Source organism: Tachyglossus aculeatus, chromosome 20 (assembly GCF_015852505.1).
Source record: "Tachyglossus aculeatus isolate mTacAcu1 chromosome 20, mTacAcu1.pri, whole genome shotgun sequence".
In the NCBI taxonomy this organism is placed as follows: Eukaryota; Metazoa; Chordata; class Mammalia; order Monotremata; family Tachyglossidae; genus Tachyglossus; species Tachyglossus aculeatus.
This window is the reverse complement of record NC_052085.1, coordinates 4,785,456-4,803,431: the sequence shown is the minus strand read 5'-3', so window position 1 is coordinate 4,803,431 and position 17,976 is coordinate 4,785,456. Positions and strand designations below refer to the sequence as shown.

General features: G+C 52.4%; 1 protein-coding gene across 4 annotated transcripts in view; it reads left to right on the top strand.

The window, feature by feature from the left end:
- The window catches only part of STARD13 (StAR related lipid transfer domain containing 13), a 326,179-nt gene that overhangs the window by 300,365 nt on the left and 7,838 nt on the right, over positions 1-17,976 (top strand). For all 4 annotated transcript variants that reach the window (XM_038761765.1, XM_038761766.1, XM_038761767.1 and 1 more), the window contains 6 exons: positions 2,003-2,066; positions 4,239-5,587; positions 7,749-7,922; positions 10,638-10,797; positions 15,217-15,415; positions 17,635-17,845. In XM_038761765.1, coding sequence (XP_038617693.1) covers positions 2,003-2,066; positions 4,239-5,587; positions 7,749-7,922; positions 10,638-10,797; positions 15,217-15,415; positions 17,635-17,845 — 2,157 coding nt within the window. The remainder of the gene's footprint in view (positions 1-2,002; positions 2,067-4,238; positions 5,588-7,748; positions 7,923-10,637; positions 10,798-15,216; positions 15,416-17,634; positions 17,846-17,976) is intronic.

Here is a 17,976-nt window from a genome sequence, read left to right as displayed (position 1 = left end):
TGTGGGGCACTGTACTAAGCCCTTGGAAAGTACAACTCGGCAACCGGTAGAGACAGTCACTCCGCAACAGTGAGCTCACATGAGCACGCGAGGCCCTTTGGGCACTGGGCCCCATCCACCATACAGATTGTCCTCTCGGTTGATTCGATGTGGTTCCAAATGGAGCTACCCCTCCCCATTTGGCACTGTAAGCCTGGTGTGGGCAGGGGTTGTCTCTATTGCTGAATTGTACTTTCCAAGTGCTTAGGATAGCGCTTTGCAAACAGTAAGCACTCAATAAATATAAGTGAATGAATGAAAGGTGAATAGGAACCGGGTGCCCCGCCCATTCTGAGAAACACCTGCCTGCCTTTGGCTCATCGCCAGCTGGAGAAGGCCTGGAGGCCGGCTGCCTCGTGGTCCAAATCGAGCCATACGTGGTTCAAATTCAGCGTGTGCGTGGAGGTCCGGCTGCAGGGACCTTGCCGACAGTTTTTACAGCGCTTCCATCGTCTCGAGTAGGCTGGAACAGGGCAGCCGACAGGGAAAATACGATGATCCCAGTTCTCCTAGGAGGCGGAGGCTGGGCCAGGGCATACTCGCCGTTTCTCCCGCCGGTCTTGTCCGACACCATGGCCACTGTATCCAGAAGGGCCCGCCCTGCCGGCGGTCCAGCCAGCACGCGGTGTCAAGACCCATCACTGCAGAAATACCCTCCGAGCCCCCATCTCTCTGCCGAGCTTCTCTGTGCCATGGACCCCTGAGAGGTTGTTCAGTTTCCTTGTCCCTGCTGCTCTGTGCCGGGCACTGGTCACAGTCTGTGCCACAGCTGTCTTGGTGTGGCAGCTCTCTGCTGTGCCAGAGTTTAAAGGCCAGAGAGAACTAGAGGGCATGTGGGCCAAACTTTGAATGGAATACCATGGCAGCAGGAATGCCAAAAGAGCCCCAGAGTAAGCTTTGAGCACAGTGGCAGAGTTCGGAGTCTACAGCGGGATGCTTTCTTCCCACCCAAATCCACACCACTGTGGACTTTAAGGACTTTTTCTGGCTTTCCTACCAACTGAGCTTCTGCAGCTGGGCTGTAAGGGGAAGGGCAGTGTGAGCCAAGTGTAATGAAAATGGTTGTTTGTGTGTGTGTGTGTGTGTGTGTGTGTGTGTGCGCGCGCGCGCACATGTGTGTGTTAGTGTGCGGCTATGTAGATGAGAGTGTGAGGACCATGCACGTATGAGGGTATGGATTATGCCCGTGTGTATGAGTGCATAGACCTTGCTTGTCTGTATGGGAGTGTGTGTATTGTGCTTGTGTGTAGGAGAGTGAGCGGATTGCGTCTGTGTGTAGAAGTGCGCAAATTGGCTATGTATATGAGAGTGTGCAGATTGTTCATATGCTGATGAATACCGTTTGCCTCATAAAAGCTGTTTCCATTCAGAAACATTGCATTTTGGGGGTAGTCATCTCCCGTCCAGGATCATCCATGTTAAGGAGGAAGCAGAGCAGTTGGTTGATAGATGTGCTGTCCATCAACTCTGCCCGCTTTCCCTTCAGGACGGGACAATCCCCCGTTGTAGGAAATATACCCTTATTAGAGCCTTCCGAAAATGTTTGGAACTGACTCCATTTTTCTGACTGCCCACGATTTTGTGGTATCGAGCAGGTTACCACTCCCAGGACGGTAACCGTGTCCTCTCGGTCCTTCCGTTCCACGTGTTTACACTTCATGGCTCGGCTCGATCGCTGTTGGGGAATTGGGGAACGTCCTTTCGGCATCGTGGACCTGCCGGAATGGGATGGAATTGCAATTAGGGGAGAAAGTTGTGCGTGGGAAGGGGGTGTGGTCAAACGGCACGTGCCAGTTTTCCTTGCCGAGGGTCTGGTGGGGATGCCATTGGAGGTGCTCACCAGGAGCAGCTGCTGCCATTGTCCTGCTCCCCTCCCAACCAAAGAGGAGGCCCGTTTCTGAGGCTGGAAATTGGAGTCGGGTCTCCCCAGTGCTACTGACTGTCACGTTGTGCTTTCTTTCAGACGACTGTTCACGTTGAACAAGTGTGCCTCAATGAAACTCGATGTGAACTTCCAAAGGAAAAAGGTAAGGGGGTAGACACCGCCTCGGGGGCCTCCTCCAGGACAGAGGAATTGTAGGATTGGAATCTGTCCTCACAGCTCCCTGAGGTGCTCAGCGGGCTCTTTGGAAGTGAGGGAGAAGACAGGCCTGACACCATCCCTCTCCCCCAACTCCCATGGTCTCTGACTCCAGCCAAGCTCACCCTGGCCGGGACGTGCACAGTGTGAATCCGTGGCCGCTGGCCACAGAGTGGAGGTGCGGGTGGCCCCAAAGTGCTACGGTGGGGAGTTGGGAGGGTGTGACTTGGGGAGAAGGGAAGTGAATCTGGGAAGGCGTTCTGGAGGAGGTGAGAGGGCTCAGAGATGGGGAGAACTGCTGGTGTACCTAGAAATGTGTACGAAAGCAGGGTAATAATAATAATAATGATGGCATTTGTTAAGCACTTACTATGTGCAAAGCACTGTTCTAAGCGCTGAGGAGGATACAAGGTGATCAGGTTGTCCCGCGTGGGGCTCACAGTCTTAATCCTCATTTTACAGATGAGGTAACCGAGGCACAGAGAAGTTAAGTGACTTGCCCAAAGTCACACAGCTATCAAGTGGCGGAGCTGGGATTTGAACCCATGACCTCTGAGTCCCAAGCCCGGGCTTTTCCCATTCCAAATTGGGTGCCCTTGAGACTATTTGCTTGACTATTTCACGAGTCTCTTATCAGCTGATGCTATTTTATCGCACACTTGCCATCATCTTGGGTCTCTCTCCACTGGTGCCATGGGGCGGTTTTCCAGAACAGTTTTTCTAATGCTTTCCTTTTCTGGGATGCCACCGTCTTGAGTGGCATCCAAAAGCTCCATTAGTAACTATTACCACTTCTACTACTCGTAGTACTACTACTAGCGGCCCATACGCAAGGACCAGACCTTCCCTTACCCTTGGGGGAACATGGAACTAGGTAATGAATGGTCGTTTTTCCTTCCTCGGCATTCTCCAGAATTAAAATTGTCTCGGCACCGTGTCGGTGTGTGAAGTCATTCCTCTTTTTTTAACTCTGGAGAATGTTGAGGCAGGAAAGAGAAAGACTAAAATAGATGAAGACAGGATTTCAATTAGCAAGTGTTACTTGATTACCCATTGAGTGACACATTACATTGCTTGTGTGGTTGTCACAAGCACATGTCTTTGAAAGGTGATGTCTCTGCCTTTCTTAATATCGCTTTTCTCTCCATAATGACGGTGGTGAAATCGGCAAGGGCTCAAAAGCGGCCCGCATAGCCAGCTAACCCAGGCAAGATCGAGTTGAGGTTTTAGTTCTTCACCGTCAAACTGGGGTTTGTGGAAGTCATCCAGGCCAGAGTTAGACCTTTCACTCCTCTTGCTCTAAACAGGATATTTTTGTCTCTTAGCTATTTTTGACTCGAGTACATGAGTCGGTTGCACGGAGCAACATAATATCTAAACAACTGTAGAGAAGCATCTCTTCAGAGTGAAACTGAGGTTCAGTTTTTTATTCTTTGAGTCAAAAGAAATCCAGTGGAGAATTTCAGCTATTTGTCCAACCGTCGGTTAAGCTGTTCAGAAATCAGAGATTCTCTTCCTTGGCAGTCAAAGGTGAATGGAATGACTCGACCTCCGGCTAGCTGCCTATCCTGTACTCATCTGTGTATTTCAGATTTTACTTATTCCAAAGGTGACTCTTCATCCCTCCCCATATGGCCTTCCAAACTGGTCCTTCACCCTCCGCCATCCCGCCTCAGTCCCCTCGCTCGCACTTTCCCCCGGCCCAGAGTCCCTTCCCTCCCCACCGACCCTCCCCAAATCCACGTCCTCCAACAGACCATCCCTGATTCGTTCCCAAGCGCTCAGTACAGTGCTCTCCACACAATAAGCGCTCAATAAATATGAATGAATGAATTTCCATCAACCCTAGAGTGCTCAGGCGGGTACCCGTACCCGTCACCAGAGAATGTTTCTGTTTGATTGCCGATCCTATTGCCGATTCTGACGTGATTTCTGTGTCAGGCGGGTTTTCCCCGTCAGAGTGCAAGTTCCTCGTGGGCTGGGCAGGTGTCCCTTGGGTCTGCGGGCCTGTGCGGAGCGCCCGGTCCAGTGCGCCGGCCCCAGGAGGTGCCCGGTAGATTCCCTCCCCGGGGCTGGGCCCCCCGGAACAGCGATGAGTGCCCGGCGTTGTGTTTTTCAGAGTGACGACTCCGACGAAGAGGACCTATGCATCAGCAGCAAATGGACGTTTCAGAGGAGCAGCAGGAGGTGGTCTCGCGTGGACGACCCGGACTCGCTGTTCCGCGACTCGGACCGCCATGGCTCGCTGGGGGACGCTAAGATGAGAACCACGACGAGCAGCGAGAGCGTGGTGACGGACCTGAGCGAGCCGGAGGTCTCCTCCATCCACAGCGAGAGCAGCGGAGGGAGCGACGGGCGCGGCCAGGCTGGCGGCGCCGGCCGGGAGGCCTCGGACCGGGGCGGCACGGGGGCCGGCGCCGGGCCGGAGTCGGCCGGTGGCGTCCCGCCGGCCCCCGGAGACGCCACGAAGAACGACAAGTCGGCGCGGGCCAGAACCAAGACTTTCCTGAAGCGGATGGAAACGCTGCGGGCCTGGGGGACCCCCGACAAGCCCCGCGGGCCCGGGCGGGCGGGCGGCGTGGTCATCAGCGGGCCGGTCCTTCAGCAGGAGTCGGAGGCCTTAAAGTCCCTGCACTGCGTGCAGCTGGCCAACGGGGAGCTGCGCGGGGCGGCCCCCGGGGGCCCCTCCGCTTCTCCCCAGCCCGGCTGCGACCGCAACCATTCGGAGAACGGCGGCGGCAGCAGCGGCGAGAGCAGCGGCAGCACCCCGGGTCTGAAGGAGCGCAGGTGCCACGAGGCCGGGAAGCGCGGGGGCATGTACTTTGAAGGCCTGGAGGAGCTGGTGGGGACCACCCTGCAGCAGCTGAGCGAGCAGAGTCGGGGCGGCGATTTTCACTCGCAGGACGACTTGGTGGTGCTCGTGCCCAAGGACCACAAACCCGGAACCTTCCCCAAGGCCCTGTCCATCGAGAGCCTTTCCCCGGCCGACCCCGGCGGCGCCGTCAACTGGAGGACGGGCAGCATCTCCCTGGGCAAGCGGCAGGGTCCCGGCCGCCGGGAACCCGGGCTCCTGGCTCCCTGCCCCCGGGGGAGCAGGCTCAGCGTCTACGACAACGTGCCCGGCTCCCACCTGTGCGCCAGCACCGGCGACCTCCTGGACCTGGAGCGGGACGAGCTGTTCCCGCCCGTGGACGAGATCCTGCAGCACATGGGCGGGCAGCCGGAGGCGGTGGACTGCTGGCCCAAGAGGCTGCTGCCCGAGCTCCAGGACAGAGCCAAGGCGATGGGGGAGGGCGGCCCGACCCTCCACCCCATCGCTTTGGATTTCGAGGGGAACTCGGTGTCCGACGGTCGGACGACGCCCAGCGACGTGGAGAGAGACGGAGCCTCCCTGAACGAGTCGGAGGTGACCGGAGTCAGGGAGAGGCGCGATTCTGGAGTCGGGGCATCGCTCACCCGCCCCAACAGGTCGGTAGCCGGATACGGCGGGCCCGTGGCCCTGCTGGGTGGCCTCGGGCAAGTCACCTGACCGCGCTGGCTCACGCCTGCCCCTTCTTCCCTCCCTCCTAGAACCCAAGCCCTCTCCGATCATCTCTTATCTACCCCAGTGCTTGCCCCATAGGGACTACTTCATAGATGCTATCATCATCATCATCATCATCAATCGTATTCATTGAGCGCTTACTGTGTGCAGAGCACTGTACTAAGCGCTTGGGAAGTACAAGTTGGCAACATAGAGAGACAGTCCCTACCCAGCAGTGGGCTCACAGTCTAAAAAAGATGCTATCGTTATTATATTGTTATTGTCTCATATGCTATTTGGGGAAAGGTAGTAATAGTAGTTGCAATAGCAGTTATTGAGCACCTGCTGTGTACAGAGGACTGGACTCCGCTCTGGGAAAGAAAACACAGGCGGAAATTAGATTCGGTTGCCATCCCTCGGGGCCGGGGGCTCACAATCTGGAAAAAAGGTTCATAGGTAAGAAAAAGAAGGTTTGAATAGACTAATTCCTGCTGCATTTCTTTGGTTGGGGTTAATCCCTCATCTCTTGCTTAAGGCGTCCTCAAGATATGAGAGAGCAAATAACAGAGAGCGGAAGCACCATGGTTGTAATAATAATAATGATACTAACTGTGGTGTTTGTTAAGCACTTACTAGGAGAAGCAGCGTGGCTCAGTGGAAAGAGCACGGGCTTTGAAGTCAGAGGTCAGCGGTTCAAACCCCGGCTCCACCAGTTGTCAGCTGTGTGACTTTGGGCAAGTCACTTCACTTCTCTGGGCCTGTTACCTCATCTGTCAAATGGGGATTAAGACTGTGAGCCCCCCGTGGGACAACCTGATCACTCTGTAGCCTCCCCAGTGCTTAGAACAGTGCTTTGCACATAGTAAGCACTTAATAAAATGCCATTATTATTATTTTTTTTTTTTTAATTATGTGCCAGGCACCATACTAAGAGCTGGGGTAGATAGGAGGTAATTGGGTTAAACAGAGTCCCTGTCCCACATAGGGTTCACAGTCTTAATCCTAGGATGGATTAATCCCGGATGGAGCCCGGGCCTGAGAGTCAGAAGGATCTGAGTCCTAACCCCGGCTCTGCCACTTGTCGGCTGTGTGACCTTGGGCAAATCACTTAACTTCTCTGGGCCTCAGTTGCCTCATCTAAGTGGGGATTAAGACGGCAAGCCCCAAGTGGGACACTGACTTTGTCTAACCCGATTAGTTTCTGTCTACCCCAGTACTGCGTACAGTGCCTGGCACATAGTAAGCACTTATCAAATACCATTAGAGGACAAAAAAAAATAACCGTAGCAAGCTTTCTCTGAACGGGAACAGGAACCTTCAGACTTCCACATCACCTCCTCGTGTCTTTGGTCTCGGTTTGAAGGGCAGGTTGGGAAATAGTAACGTGGCATCCCATGTCCAAAGACCCAAGGAAATGGAAGTGGAGGGTGTCTCTCTCTCCCCCTTGCCTCCTCCTTCCATTCATTCATTCAGTTGTATTTATTGAGCGCTTACTGTGTGCAGAGCACTGTACTGAGTGCTTGGAAAGTACAATTCAGCAATGAAGAGAGACGATTTGTGCCCACACCGGGCTTACAGTTTGTTTTCTGTGAGCAGTACACTATACTAAACACTTGGAGAGGAGGGAGACACGTGAGGATTGAAGGGGGGAATGGGGAGCGACGTCAAGCCCTCCAGCTTCCCCCAGGGGGTTGGGGGACCTCCCCCCCAGTCCCCATCTCCCCTTTCTTCCCTCCCTTTTCCTCCCGGTCTCAGGGCAGGAATATTGGAATTGAAATTGAATTAGAACTGACTTGGATTCCCACCCCCAGCCCTCGATTTCTTCAACCCGATCCCTTTAAAACGACTGCCTAATCGACCCTTCAAGACCTCCCGAGACTCACCCCACAGTCCACCCTCCGGTGAAATTCTGACTCGGTTTAACTGATTGGATTGTCAAGAAGCGTTTCCGACCGTTCAGCCCGAACCCCGGTTCATCTCCGGCTGCATTTCATTTTCAGCAGTTTGTTTAACTCCGCAAACACCGTAACGTGCCGCGACTGACAAACAGGCGGGGTACGGGAGCGGCTCGGTTTTCTAACGCGCTCTTGTGGGCTCCTGCTCTAGGCGGTCGCGCTGGAACAGTTTCCACATCGCCCGCCTGCCCGCTTACGCCATCGCGTCCCCGCGCATCAGCGACCAGACCGCCGGCCAGCTGAATCTGCTGCAGAGATTCTCCCTTCTTCGCCTGACCGCCATCATGGAGAAGAACTCTCTGTCCAACAAGCACGGCTGGACCTGGTGAGTTCCCGGCAGAAGTAGCCCCGCGAAGGAGCCAGTGACTTTCTCGGTTTGCGGGGTGGTTTGGGAAGTCTTGGCGGCCGGGACTGTATTCCCCCAACTCCGTTGTAACTTCCTGAGCGCTCAGCGCAGCGCTCTGTACACAGTGAGTGCTCACTAAATAATGCCACTGATCGATGGCATTTATTTGCTGCATCCCGAAGTCCCCACAGTCGCTCCGCCTTCTCTCCCGGAGGCTATTTCTACTCCCGTGGTCCAGCTGGGTTTGACTTCACAGTCCACAGTTCAGGCCTGGACTCCGGGGAACTAGCGACTGGAGCGAGCACTCCTCTGTCGTGGGGGCAGGAGGAACAGTAGTCAAAGTCCAGGAAAGGAATATGTTGCCAGCTTGTGCTTCCCAAGCGCTTAGTACAGTGCTCTGCACACAGTAAGCGCTCAATAAATACGATTGGTGATGATGAAAAGGCGAATGAATCCATCCATTAATAGTATCGATTGGCGTGGCTCAGTGGAAGGAGCACCGGCTTGGGAGTCGGAGGTCATGGGTTCTAATCCCGGCTCTGCCACATGTCCGCTGTGTGACCGTGGGCAAGTCACTTAACTTCTCTGAGCCTCAGTTCCCTCACCTGTAAAAATGGGGATTAAGACTGTGAGCCCCACGAGGGACAACCTGATCACCTTGTATCCCCCCAGCGCTTCGAGCAGTGCTTGGCACATAGTAAGTGCTTAACAAATGCCATCATTATTATTATTATTATCATTATTATTATTACTGGGGGCAGAGCACTGTACTGAGGGATTAGGAGAGTACCCGGGAATTTTAAAATTCGATCCCCTCTGCCAGGAGCTTACTTTCTAGTAGCTGAGAGACAGGCACAAAATAATTATAGGTAGAAGGCAAAAAAAGAGGATGGAAAGGTGGATGGTCAGGCTGGGACAAGGCCCAATCCCATACTCTGGGCACAGTAGGCCCCAATAAATTATGTGACTGATGATGAGAGGAATTAAAAATATAAATATTTTTAAATACGGTATTCATTAAGAGCTCTGTTCGTGCCAGGCACTGTGCTAAGCGCCAGGATAGATACGAGATACTCGGGTTGGACACAGTCAATGTCCCACGTGGGGCTCATGGTCTTAACCCCCATTTTGCAGATGAGGTCATGAGGTCACCGAGGCATGGAAAAGTGAAGGGACTTTACCCAAGGTCACCCAGCAGACAAGTGGCGGAGCCGGGATTAGAACCCAGGTCCTCTGACTCCCGGCCCCATGTTCTTTCCACTAGGCCATGCCACTTCTTAAATTTGCCAAAATATCAGCCTAGCAGTTTGAAGGAACATCTTGGACTTGTATTACAAGTGCTTGGTTTGTGGCAGTAGTTCATCACTTTAATTGGTGAATTTAAAGATGGGTGCTTTATTTTTATTTCACTGGGGAGTGAAAATATGTACAATAAGTACCCTTGTTGAATGGCTCTTGCTTCGACGAATCGTAGGTAATCTCCAAAACTGTTCTATACGGGCTCAACTCTCGTTAATGTCCATATAGTCACTTTCATTTGTTACGTACCTAAAATATCCAAAACATCCATTACAGTTGCTTGTCAGCTTTTCCAGGGTGGGTGTATAGGATTGGAAAGCCAAAAAAGTAGAGTAATGACATTGATGAGTCAACGGGCTTTGGGGATGGAAATGTCTTACCATTTATTTGAAAAAACGGAACTGTGCTTTATTGCTGATGATACCGGCCCAAGAATAATAATAATAATGATGGCATTTATTAAGCGCTTACTATGTGCAAAGCACTGTTCTAAGCGCTGGGGAGGCTACAAAGTGATTAGGTTGTCCCACGTGGGGCTCACAGACTTAATCCCCATTTTACAGATGAGGGAACTGAGGCACAGAGAAGTCAAGTAACTTGCCTAAAGTCACACAGCTGACAAGTGGTGGAGCCGGGATTTGAACCCATGACCTCTGACTCCAAAGCCCGGGCTCTTTCCACTGAGCCACGCAAGAAATACTAAAACAGAAGACAGAAACATCTCAGAGCTACATGAGAAATAAGCACCCCATCCACCCAGATTTTCTCTCAGGCTTTCCCACTTGAGGGTTTTTGTCGAGCATTTTAAAGCAGTGTGACTTTTGGCCTCTTTGATTGAGGTACATTTTCCTAACTAGAGGACATCTGCAAAAAATAAATACGACTGATGATGATGATGATGATGTCAAGGCCATGATACTTATTCGTTAGGCGAGAAGCCGTAGTGAGGAGGGTATTTAATTTAGCACCCAGTTGGTGCAATGCCCTATACCGAGTGCTTGGGAAAGCACAGCAGAAGCCTGAGACACGTTCCCTCTCCCCAAGGAGAGAAAACTGGAATCCCACCCAAACTCCCTAAAATCAGTTTATCCATCAGTGGTATTTATTGAATGTTTACTGTATGCAGAGCACTGTACTCTAGACTGAAAGCTTGTTAAGGACAAGTTATGAATGTATCTGCTACTTCTGTTGATTTGTACTCTCCCAAGTGCTTAGTACAGTGCCCTGCACATAAAAAGTGCTCAAAAAATGCCACTGATTGAATATTTAGCCCTTGGGAGAGGACAAAAGAGTTGGTGAGACCTGGCCCCTCCAGTAAGCCCCAGAACTCGCCAGCAAGGACAATGTGGAAATTTGTACCCTGCTCTGTGTGATTGCTCTCGTTGGGTTCTTTAGGGCGGTGCCAAAGTTCATGAAGAGGATCAAAGTTCCCGATTACAGGGACAAGAATGTGTTTGGCGTTCCTCTCATAGTTCACGTCCAGAGGACAGGCCAGCCCCTTCCTCAGAGTATACAACAGGCACTGCAATACCTGCGCACCAACTGCCTGGACCAGGTATGGCCTTCGAGGTTAATGGTGGCAGGGCGGTTGGGAGGAGGGATGCGCTTCGTGCCCAGGGATGAGCAGAAGCAGAGCTTTCTTCCTCCTCTGGCTGTCTGGTGGACCCGGAGATCAGCCCTAAGGTGGCAGGTGGCATGCGGAGTCGGCCCTGCCCGGGGAATGGCCGCAGGGGCTGCACTGGTGCCCCATCACAATATTTCCAGCACGATTCTCCCAGCACGGAGAGCCGGTGGCCAGCAACGTAGACTGGTATTGTTTTGGTGTACAATCTAATCCGGTTGAACAGATTCCGGGTCCCACGTGGGCCTCACAGTCTTATTCCTCATTGTACAACTGCGATAACTGAGGCACGGAAAAGTGAAGTGACTTGCTCGAGACCACAGAGCAGGAACGTGACAGAGCCAGGATTAGAACCCAGGGCCTCTGGCGCCCAGGTCTGTGCTCTTTCCAGGAGGTCACGCTGCCTTCCCAGCACTTTTTCCGAAGGGAAAAAACAAAACTGAATTGGACCAAACGAGAAATCACCAAGTCATCTGAGAGTGTTTGGTCGGTGCTGTCTTTAGTGGTACTAGGCTAGAATTGAGGAAAAAAAAAACAGGTCACGTTTAGGCTTTGACCCTGGTGTCTGCTAGGCTGGGTCCATTTGTTCCAGAGCTTCGAGAGAAGTTGCACAGCCTTTTTCTTCCTAATTACGGCCCCTCGGCCGTGAGACTGTCCAACCCCCGAGGTCCCTCTTATCTATTTCGTATTGATTTTGAAGATCGAGACTACACATCTCCCCTCTTTAACTTCCTCCTTGAAGTATTGCTCGAAGCCAGAAGAAATCTTTAAAACTAAAAACAGATTTGTTTACATTCAAAAAGCAAACATTTGCCAGAAACATCTGAAAACAATATCAGCTATACAACTGACTACCCTCTTCTCTATTGACTTTGTTGTTATTGGGGGAAAATATGGTAAGATATGCGTGTCTCCTTCCAAGTTGTGCATAATGCCTAGCATACTGTTTCATTGCACTTCATGGTAATATTGATATTTAAGGCTGCGTCGGCTTAGCCGTCAGCTGTGGCTCAGTCCTGCGGCGGATGCAGCCACGTTCACGTTGAATATTCTTTCCATAACCGGCGGTTCTGGTGGGTTTTTGTGATTCTTGTGTTTTTATTTGCCTCCAGGCCAAGGGTCCTCGGTGGCAGAGGGCAGTCTGGTCAGTCATTCAGAGAGTCGGGCCTCGGGCTGGGACCTAGTCCCACTTGTCTGCTTTGTGACCTGGGGCAAGTCACTTTGCTTCCCTGTGGCTCAGTTACCTCATCTGCAAAACGGGGATTGACATTGTGAGCTCCTTGTGGGACGGGGACTGTGTCCAACCTGATTAGCTTGTATCTACCCCAGCGCTTAGTGCAGTGCTTGGTGCATAGTAAGTGCCTCTCAGGTACCGTTAAAAAAAAATTAAAAATCAGTCAATGGTTTTTATTGAGCGCTTACTATGTGCAGAGCAAGTACTAAGCCCTTGGGAGAGTACTTTACAGCCAAATGAAGTCCAGTTCTTTCCAACCTCCCCTCTTTCTGTCCCCACTTTGGGGACAACTACCCCCAGTGACTGCCATGAATTCTAGAGAATTACCCCAGGACGGGTCCATTACACCTCCTTCCACGTGTTTGGGGGAATCCATTCTTGGGTAAACAGAGCAAAAAGACAAACCAAGAGAAGACTGATGGCAAAGAGAAACTCTAGTTCAGAAGCGAACAGAAGGCAGACCGTTAGCGGAGGTGCCGGGGCAGGTGGGACCTAGGAGGGAAGAGGCTTGCAGTCTGGAGGGGGAGATTTAGGGAGAGAGAGCAGCCAGCTAATCCCCATTTCCTTTCCTAGCAGTGGGGCCTAGTGGAACCAATACGGGCCTGGGAATCAGAGGACCCGGGTTCTAATCCCAGTTCTGCCACTTGCCTCTTGGGCAAGTCACTTAACTCCTCTGGGCCTCAGTTTTCTCATCTGTAGAATGATGTTCCTCCTACTTTGACTGCGAGCCCCAGGCGGGATAAGGGCTGTGTCCGACGTGGTGATCTCGTACCTTTGGGCCTCAGTTTTCTCATCTGTAGAATGATGTTCCTCCTACTTTGACTGCGAGCCCCAGACGGGATGGGGCCGTGTCCGACGCTTTGATCTCGTACCTACCCTAGCTCTAATTGGCTTGGCACATGGTAAGCACGTAACAAATGCCAGTTTCTTCTAGCATGGTGTTCTGGCTGGAGGGACATTCTGGATCCTCTTCCCACAGAACATGTATATTCGTGGGTGGTTTTCCTCTTCTCCTTCCCCCCCGCTCCTCCGGATTGGCTGTCACGCGAGAATCCCTTACCTTCCTAGGCTTTATGGTTGACTAGGAGTAAATGTGAAACTCCATTTCCTTCATGGAGTTTGTAGGTGATGAGGCTCAGCCTGTCTATTCTCTGCCCAGGCAGCTGGCTTTCAGCAGGAGTGAGGAAATGTCTCCAATTAGGAACCATTTGTATGCAGACAGAGCAGTGGGTAAGAGGAGTCTCTGGGCCTTTTCTGTGGGCAGGGCGTTTAGTCCGGCCCACGATCGGCTGTGCAGCGCAGCGCCCGTTACTCTCTGGTCCCGGGGAAAATGCAGTCCCCGCCGCTCCAGGGATCAAGCCCGTAATGAAAGGGTCCGGGAGAACCGGCAGCCTGCCGGGTTTTTTTAACGGGACTTTCTCTCTCGGGAGAAAACAAACCTTTCCTGATTAATTAAGCACATTTCTAAGGCGAGGGAAACAAGAGGTTCCGACAGGCAGCATTAAACACCGGCGGGGAGAAGCTAAACAGGTTGCCGTGCGGGAGGTTTTGTAGTACGGAGGAGAAATTTGAATTCTAATGCAGCCATCCTGCAGAGCCTTGTGTTTGATTATAAAAGCCTAATTATGTGGCCAGAGGCCTAATTTGGCTGGCGCCCATCCCGCATTCATTCAGTCATCGGTGTTGGAGGAGCACCTGCCCTGTGCCCAGCCCTGGAGTATGTGGCAGAGGAAGATCCCTAAAGAGAAAGGCCCCCGGCCCTGCCCTCCACGAGCTTCCAATCCTCCCTTCCTCCGGGGGAAACTGAGGCCCCCTGGGGGCAGCTGGAACCCTGAGCCGGAGGGACCAAGGCTGGGCTTTGGGCAAGTTACGGGATTTACCGAGCGCTGACCGCGGGCCAGGCGCCGCTGTAGATACAAGATAATCAGGTGGGCCGCAGTCCCCGTCCCACCCGGGGCTCCCCCTCTAAAAGAAAGGAGAGCTGGGACTCTGGGTCTCTGTGCTTTAAATTCCTCGTAACTTCTCCAGCCCCTCGTTCCACGTCCTACCTCCGTGGGTGCCGAATAACGACGCCACAACCGTTTCGAGTGGCCGAGCCGGACAGCTAATCTCTCCGCAGAAAAGATTCCCTCCGATGACCTGGGGAAGGATTTTTCCCAAAGCCAACCCGTTGCAGGAGACAGTTCCGGGCGCATCCCGCTTTGTGGGATTTTGCTGCCGGGATCCAGAACACGCGGAAGCATCGCTAGGTGTTCCGTTCTGTCTGCCGCAAATAGAGCCTCATCTGATTTCCCTCGCGGCCCATTCCGCTGACATTTCCATAAGCCGGAGGATCTTCCGATCGCTGGGAAGCTTTCCCTCGCTGTCGGTGCAATTTAAAACCATCAGCGCCTCCCGTTAGGAGGCTGCTGATGAGAGCCAGAGTTAAGCTATTGGAAGTGCGGGAGAGGCAGTGGGGGAACCCAGAAACCAAGGTGGGAAGGGAGGGGGGTGATCCTGGGATGGTGGGCCCACCACCCCTTTCTGTACAGCTGGGATACAAGCGTTGGAATGCTAACACATCCAGGGTCCCTAAGCGGACCGCTGCCACTCCTGCAGTGGAGAATGAGGTAGGTAAAGGCTGCCAATCAGCTCCCGTACCCGTCCACCCGGCAGCTCCCTGTTCACACATCATTCCTCCCGTTACTCATTACAAATTCTTCCGCAGTGTGAGCTAGAGGGTATGCTAATTTTCCTCCACAAATAAGACACGTTTTACCCCATCTTCCGCACGTAGAGTCGTCCGGCAACTCGGAGATCCTGCGGCCGACGACGAATGTGAATGTCTCTGAGGGGGAGCAACTTGCCCACTTACACAAAAATAGACGCCCGAGGCGTTTCTAGGCTCGCCATTCAGGGGAGCGATGTTCAGACCCCACGGCAAAAGGGTTTTTTGGGGCGGTAGTGGCGATGGCTTGCACTGAGTCATCTGCACTGTCTCGCCCGGTCTCTCTGTGCCCGAGGGCCCGAATTGTACGGCGGCTGGTAGGGAGAATGGGTGTGCTACACAGGGATGGCGCTGCCCCTCCAAACCTTCACGGTAGGAATAGCGTGCTCAAGCCACGTTCTTCTGGTTTCAGGTGGGTCTCTTTCGGAAATCGGGAGTGAAGTCTCGAATCCAGGCTCTGCGCCAGATGAACGAGAGCTTCCCAGAGAACGTCAGCTACGAGGACCAGTCGGCGTACGACGTGGCCGACATGGTGAAACAGTTCTTCCGTGACCTGCCCGAGCCCCTTCTGACCAGCAAGCTGGGGGAGACCTTCCTCCACATCTATCAGTGTAAGTGTGGCGAGTAAACGTGCCGCTTACGATCCTTCGGGCCACGACACCCGCCTTCTCACCTGGGTTTTCTAATACCAATAATCGAGGTATTTGTTAAGCGCTTACTATGTGCCAGGCACTGTTCTAAGCACTGGGATAGTTACAAGCTAATCAGGTTGGACACAGTCCCTGTCCCACGTGGGGCTCACAGTCTTAATCCCCATTTTACAGATGAGGTAACTAAGATACAGAGAAGTTAAGTGACTTGCCCACGGTCACACAGCAAACATGTGGTGGAGCCGGGATTAGAACCCAGATCCTTCTGATTCCCAGTCCCGTACTCTATCCACTAGACCACACTGCTTCATTTTAATTGTGTTTAGGATATAACCTGAGGGCCACGTATGCCACACTGCTTCATTTTAATTGTGTTTAGGACATAACCTGAGGACCACGTATGCTGTGGACCTCAGTCAATCAATCAGTAGTATTTATTGAGCGCTTACTGTGTGCAGAGCACTGTACTAATTGGGAGAGTACACTACAACAGAGTTCATTCATTCAATCATTTATTGAGCGCTTACTATGTGCAGAGCACTGTACTAAGCTCTTGGAAAGTACAGTTCAGCAACAGAGACAATCCCTGCCCACCACGGGCTCACAGTCTAGAATGGGGAAGACAGATAGAGTTGGTAGACTGTGCCCAACCTGAATGACTTGTGTCTACCCTAGCACTTGGAACAGTGCTTGACAAATAGTAAATGCTTAACAAGTACCATTATTATTATTATTATTATTATTATTATTATTATTACACATTCCCTGCCCACAATGGGTTTACAAGTCTAGAGGGGGACACAGAGAGTAGTGTAAATAAATTACAGATATGCACATAAAGTGCTGTGGGCCTGAGGGAGGGGTGAATAAAGAGAGCAAATCCAAGTGCACAATATCCACATCTGGAAAATGAGACTAAGCTATGTGGCCTCCCACCCTCCTCAGTTGGGCATCCCATTGAGGGTGGAGAATGGGTCTCAAATGTTAGTCTGTTTCAACCCCAGTGCTTAGCCTTAGTGCTTGTCACCTAGCGAGTGCTTAATAGTCAGTGGTATGGAGCACTTACTGCGTGCAGAGCGGTACTCTAAGCGCTTGGGAGAGTACAGTAGAACACGGTTGGTAGACATTGTTCCCTGCCCACGAGCTAGTCATTATTAATAATTGAAGCCACATGTTCCCAGCTGGGTTATCATCCTTGTAGAAACAACCGGTTCCTAGTCGAGTTTAAGCTGCTCCCCGCCTCCTGTAGGTCTAATGTGTAGGTCTGCTGCAGGCAGAGTAGAGCCCGCGGGGGGCCCCTATAGTTGTAGGAAGTCCCGTGTGGATAGCTAAAATCCACCCTGCCACCACTCTGTTCCTACTTGCTAGGATTTTCAGTTCAACCTAGGAGTTTCTAATTCCCAGCTGTGCATTATTTCCTAGGATTTGATACAGTCCTCTACACACAGTAAGTGCTTAATTAATACTAGTACTACTACTGCTATTAGTGGTGACCCGCAAGCACTTGGAACAGTGCTAAGCGCTTAGTACAGTGCTCTGCACACAGTAAGCACTCAAATATGATTGAATGAATGGTGGTGGACATTTCTCTCCATAGTGAGCCCACTGTTGGGTAGGGACTGTCTCTATATGTTGCCAGCTTGTACTTCCCAAGTGCTTAGTCCAGTGCTCTGCACACAGTAAGTGCTCAATAAATACGATTGATTGAATGAATGGTGGTGGACATTTCTCTCCATAGTGCGTAACACCATGGATTGATTCTCCCTCCTCCCTTTTCCCTTAGTGTTGGTGGGTCATTCTCTAGAGCAGTGAGGTAAAAATGAAGCTGTGGACAAGAGTTAGCGGAGGAGAGCTTAGCAGATGCCTGCCCAAAGAAGGGGAAAAATTCACCACCTCAAGTGCTGTTTCCCGCAGAAGCGTTGGTGAGGCTTTTCCCAGCCACAAAGCTCACCCGAGTGCTTAGCACAGCACAGTATGGCCAGGGGGGTCCTCAGTTAAGTGCCATTGTTCCTACCTGATGCCCCAGAATAAGAGAGCAGCCTTCCCCAACTCTAGTCAAGTGGCCAGCGAGCCACAGAAGAGTCTGTTCCTCGGCATTGATCGGAGTTGCTGTATCTTCCCTGGCGGGGGTCCCTTCCCGCTCCACCCCCCCCGACTGCCTCCCATCGGTCTCCCCTCAGATGTTCCCGTGGAGCAGCGGCTGCAAGCCGTGCAGGCCGCTATCTTGCTGCTCTCCGACGAAAACCGGGAGGTCCTGCAGATGCTGCTGTACTTCCTCAACGATGTGGTCAGCGTGGTGGAAGAAAACCAGATGACTCCCATGAACCTGGCCGTCTGCCTGGCCCCTTCCCTCTTCCATCTCAACTTACTAAAGAAAGAAGCCTCCCCGAGGTGGGTAGTCCTGATCGGGTGCGGGGTGCGGGATGTGTCAGACGGAAGCCCCTCCGCCCCGGGCTCCGGATCCTTGCGGCTTAAAATCTGCCCTCTCTGAATCGGAAACAGTCCCGTGGCTTCACATTCAG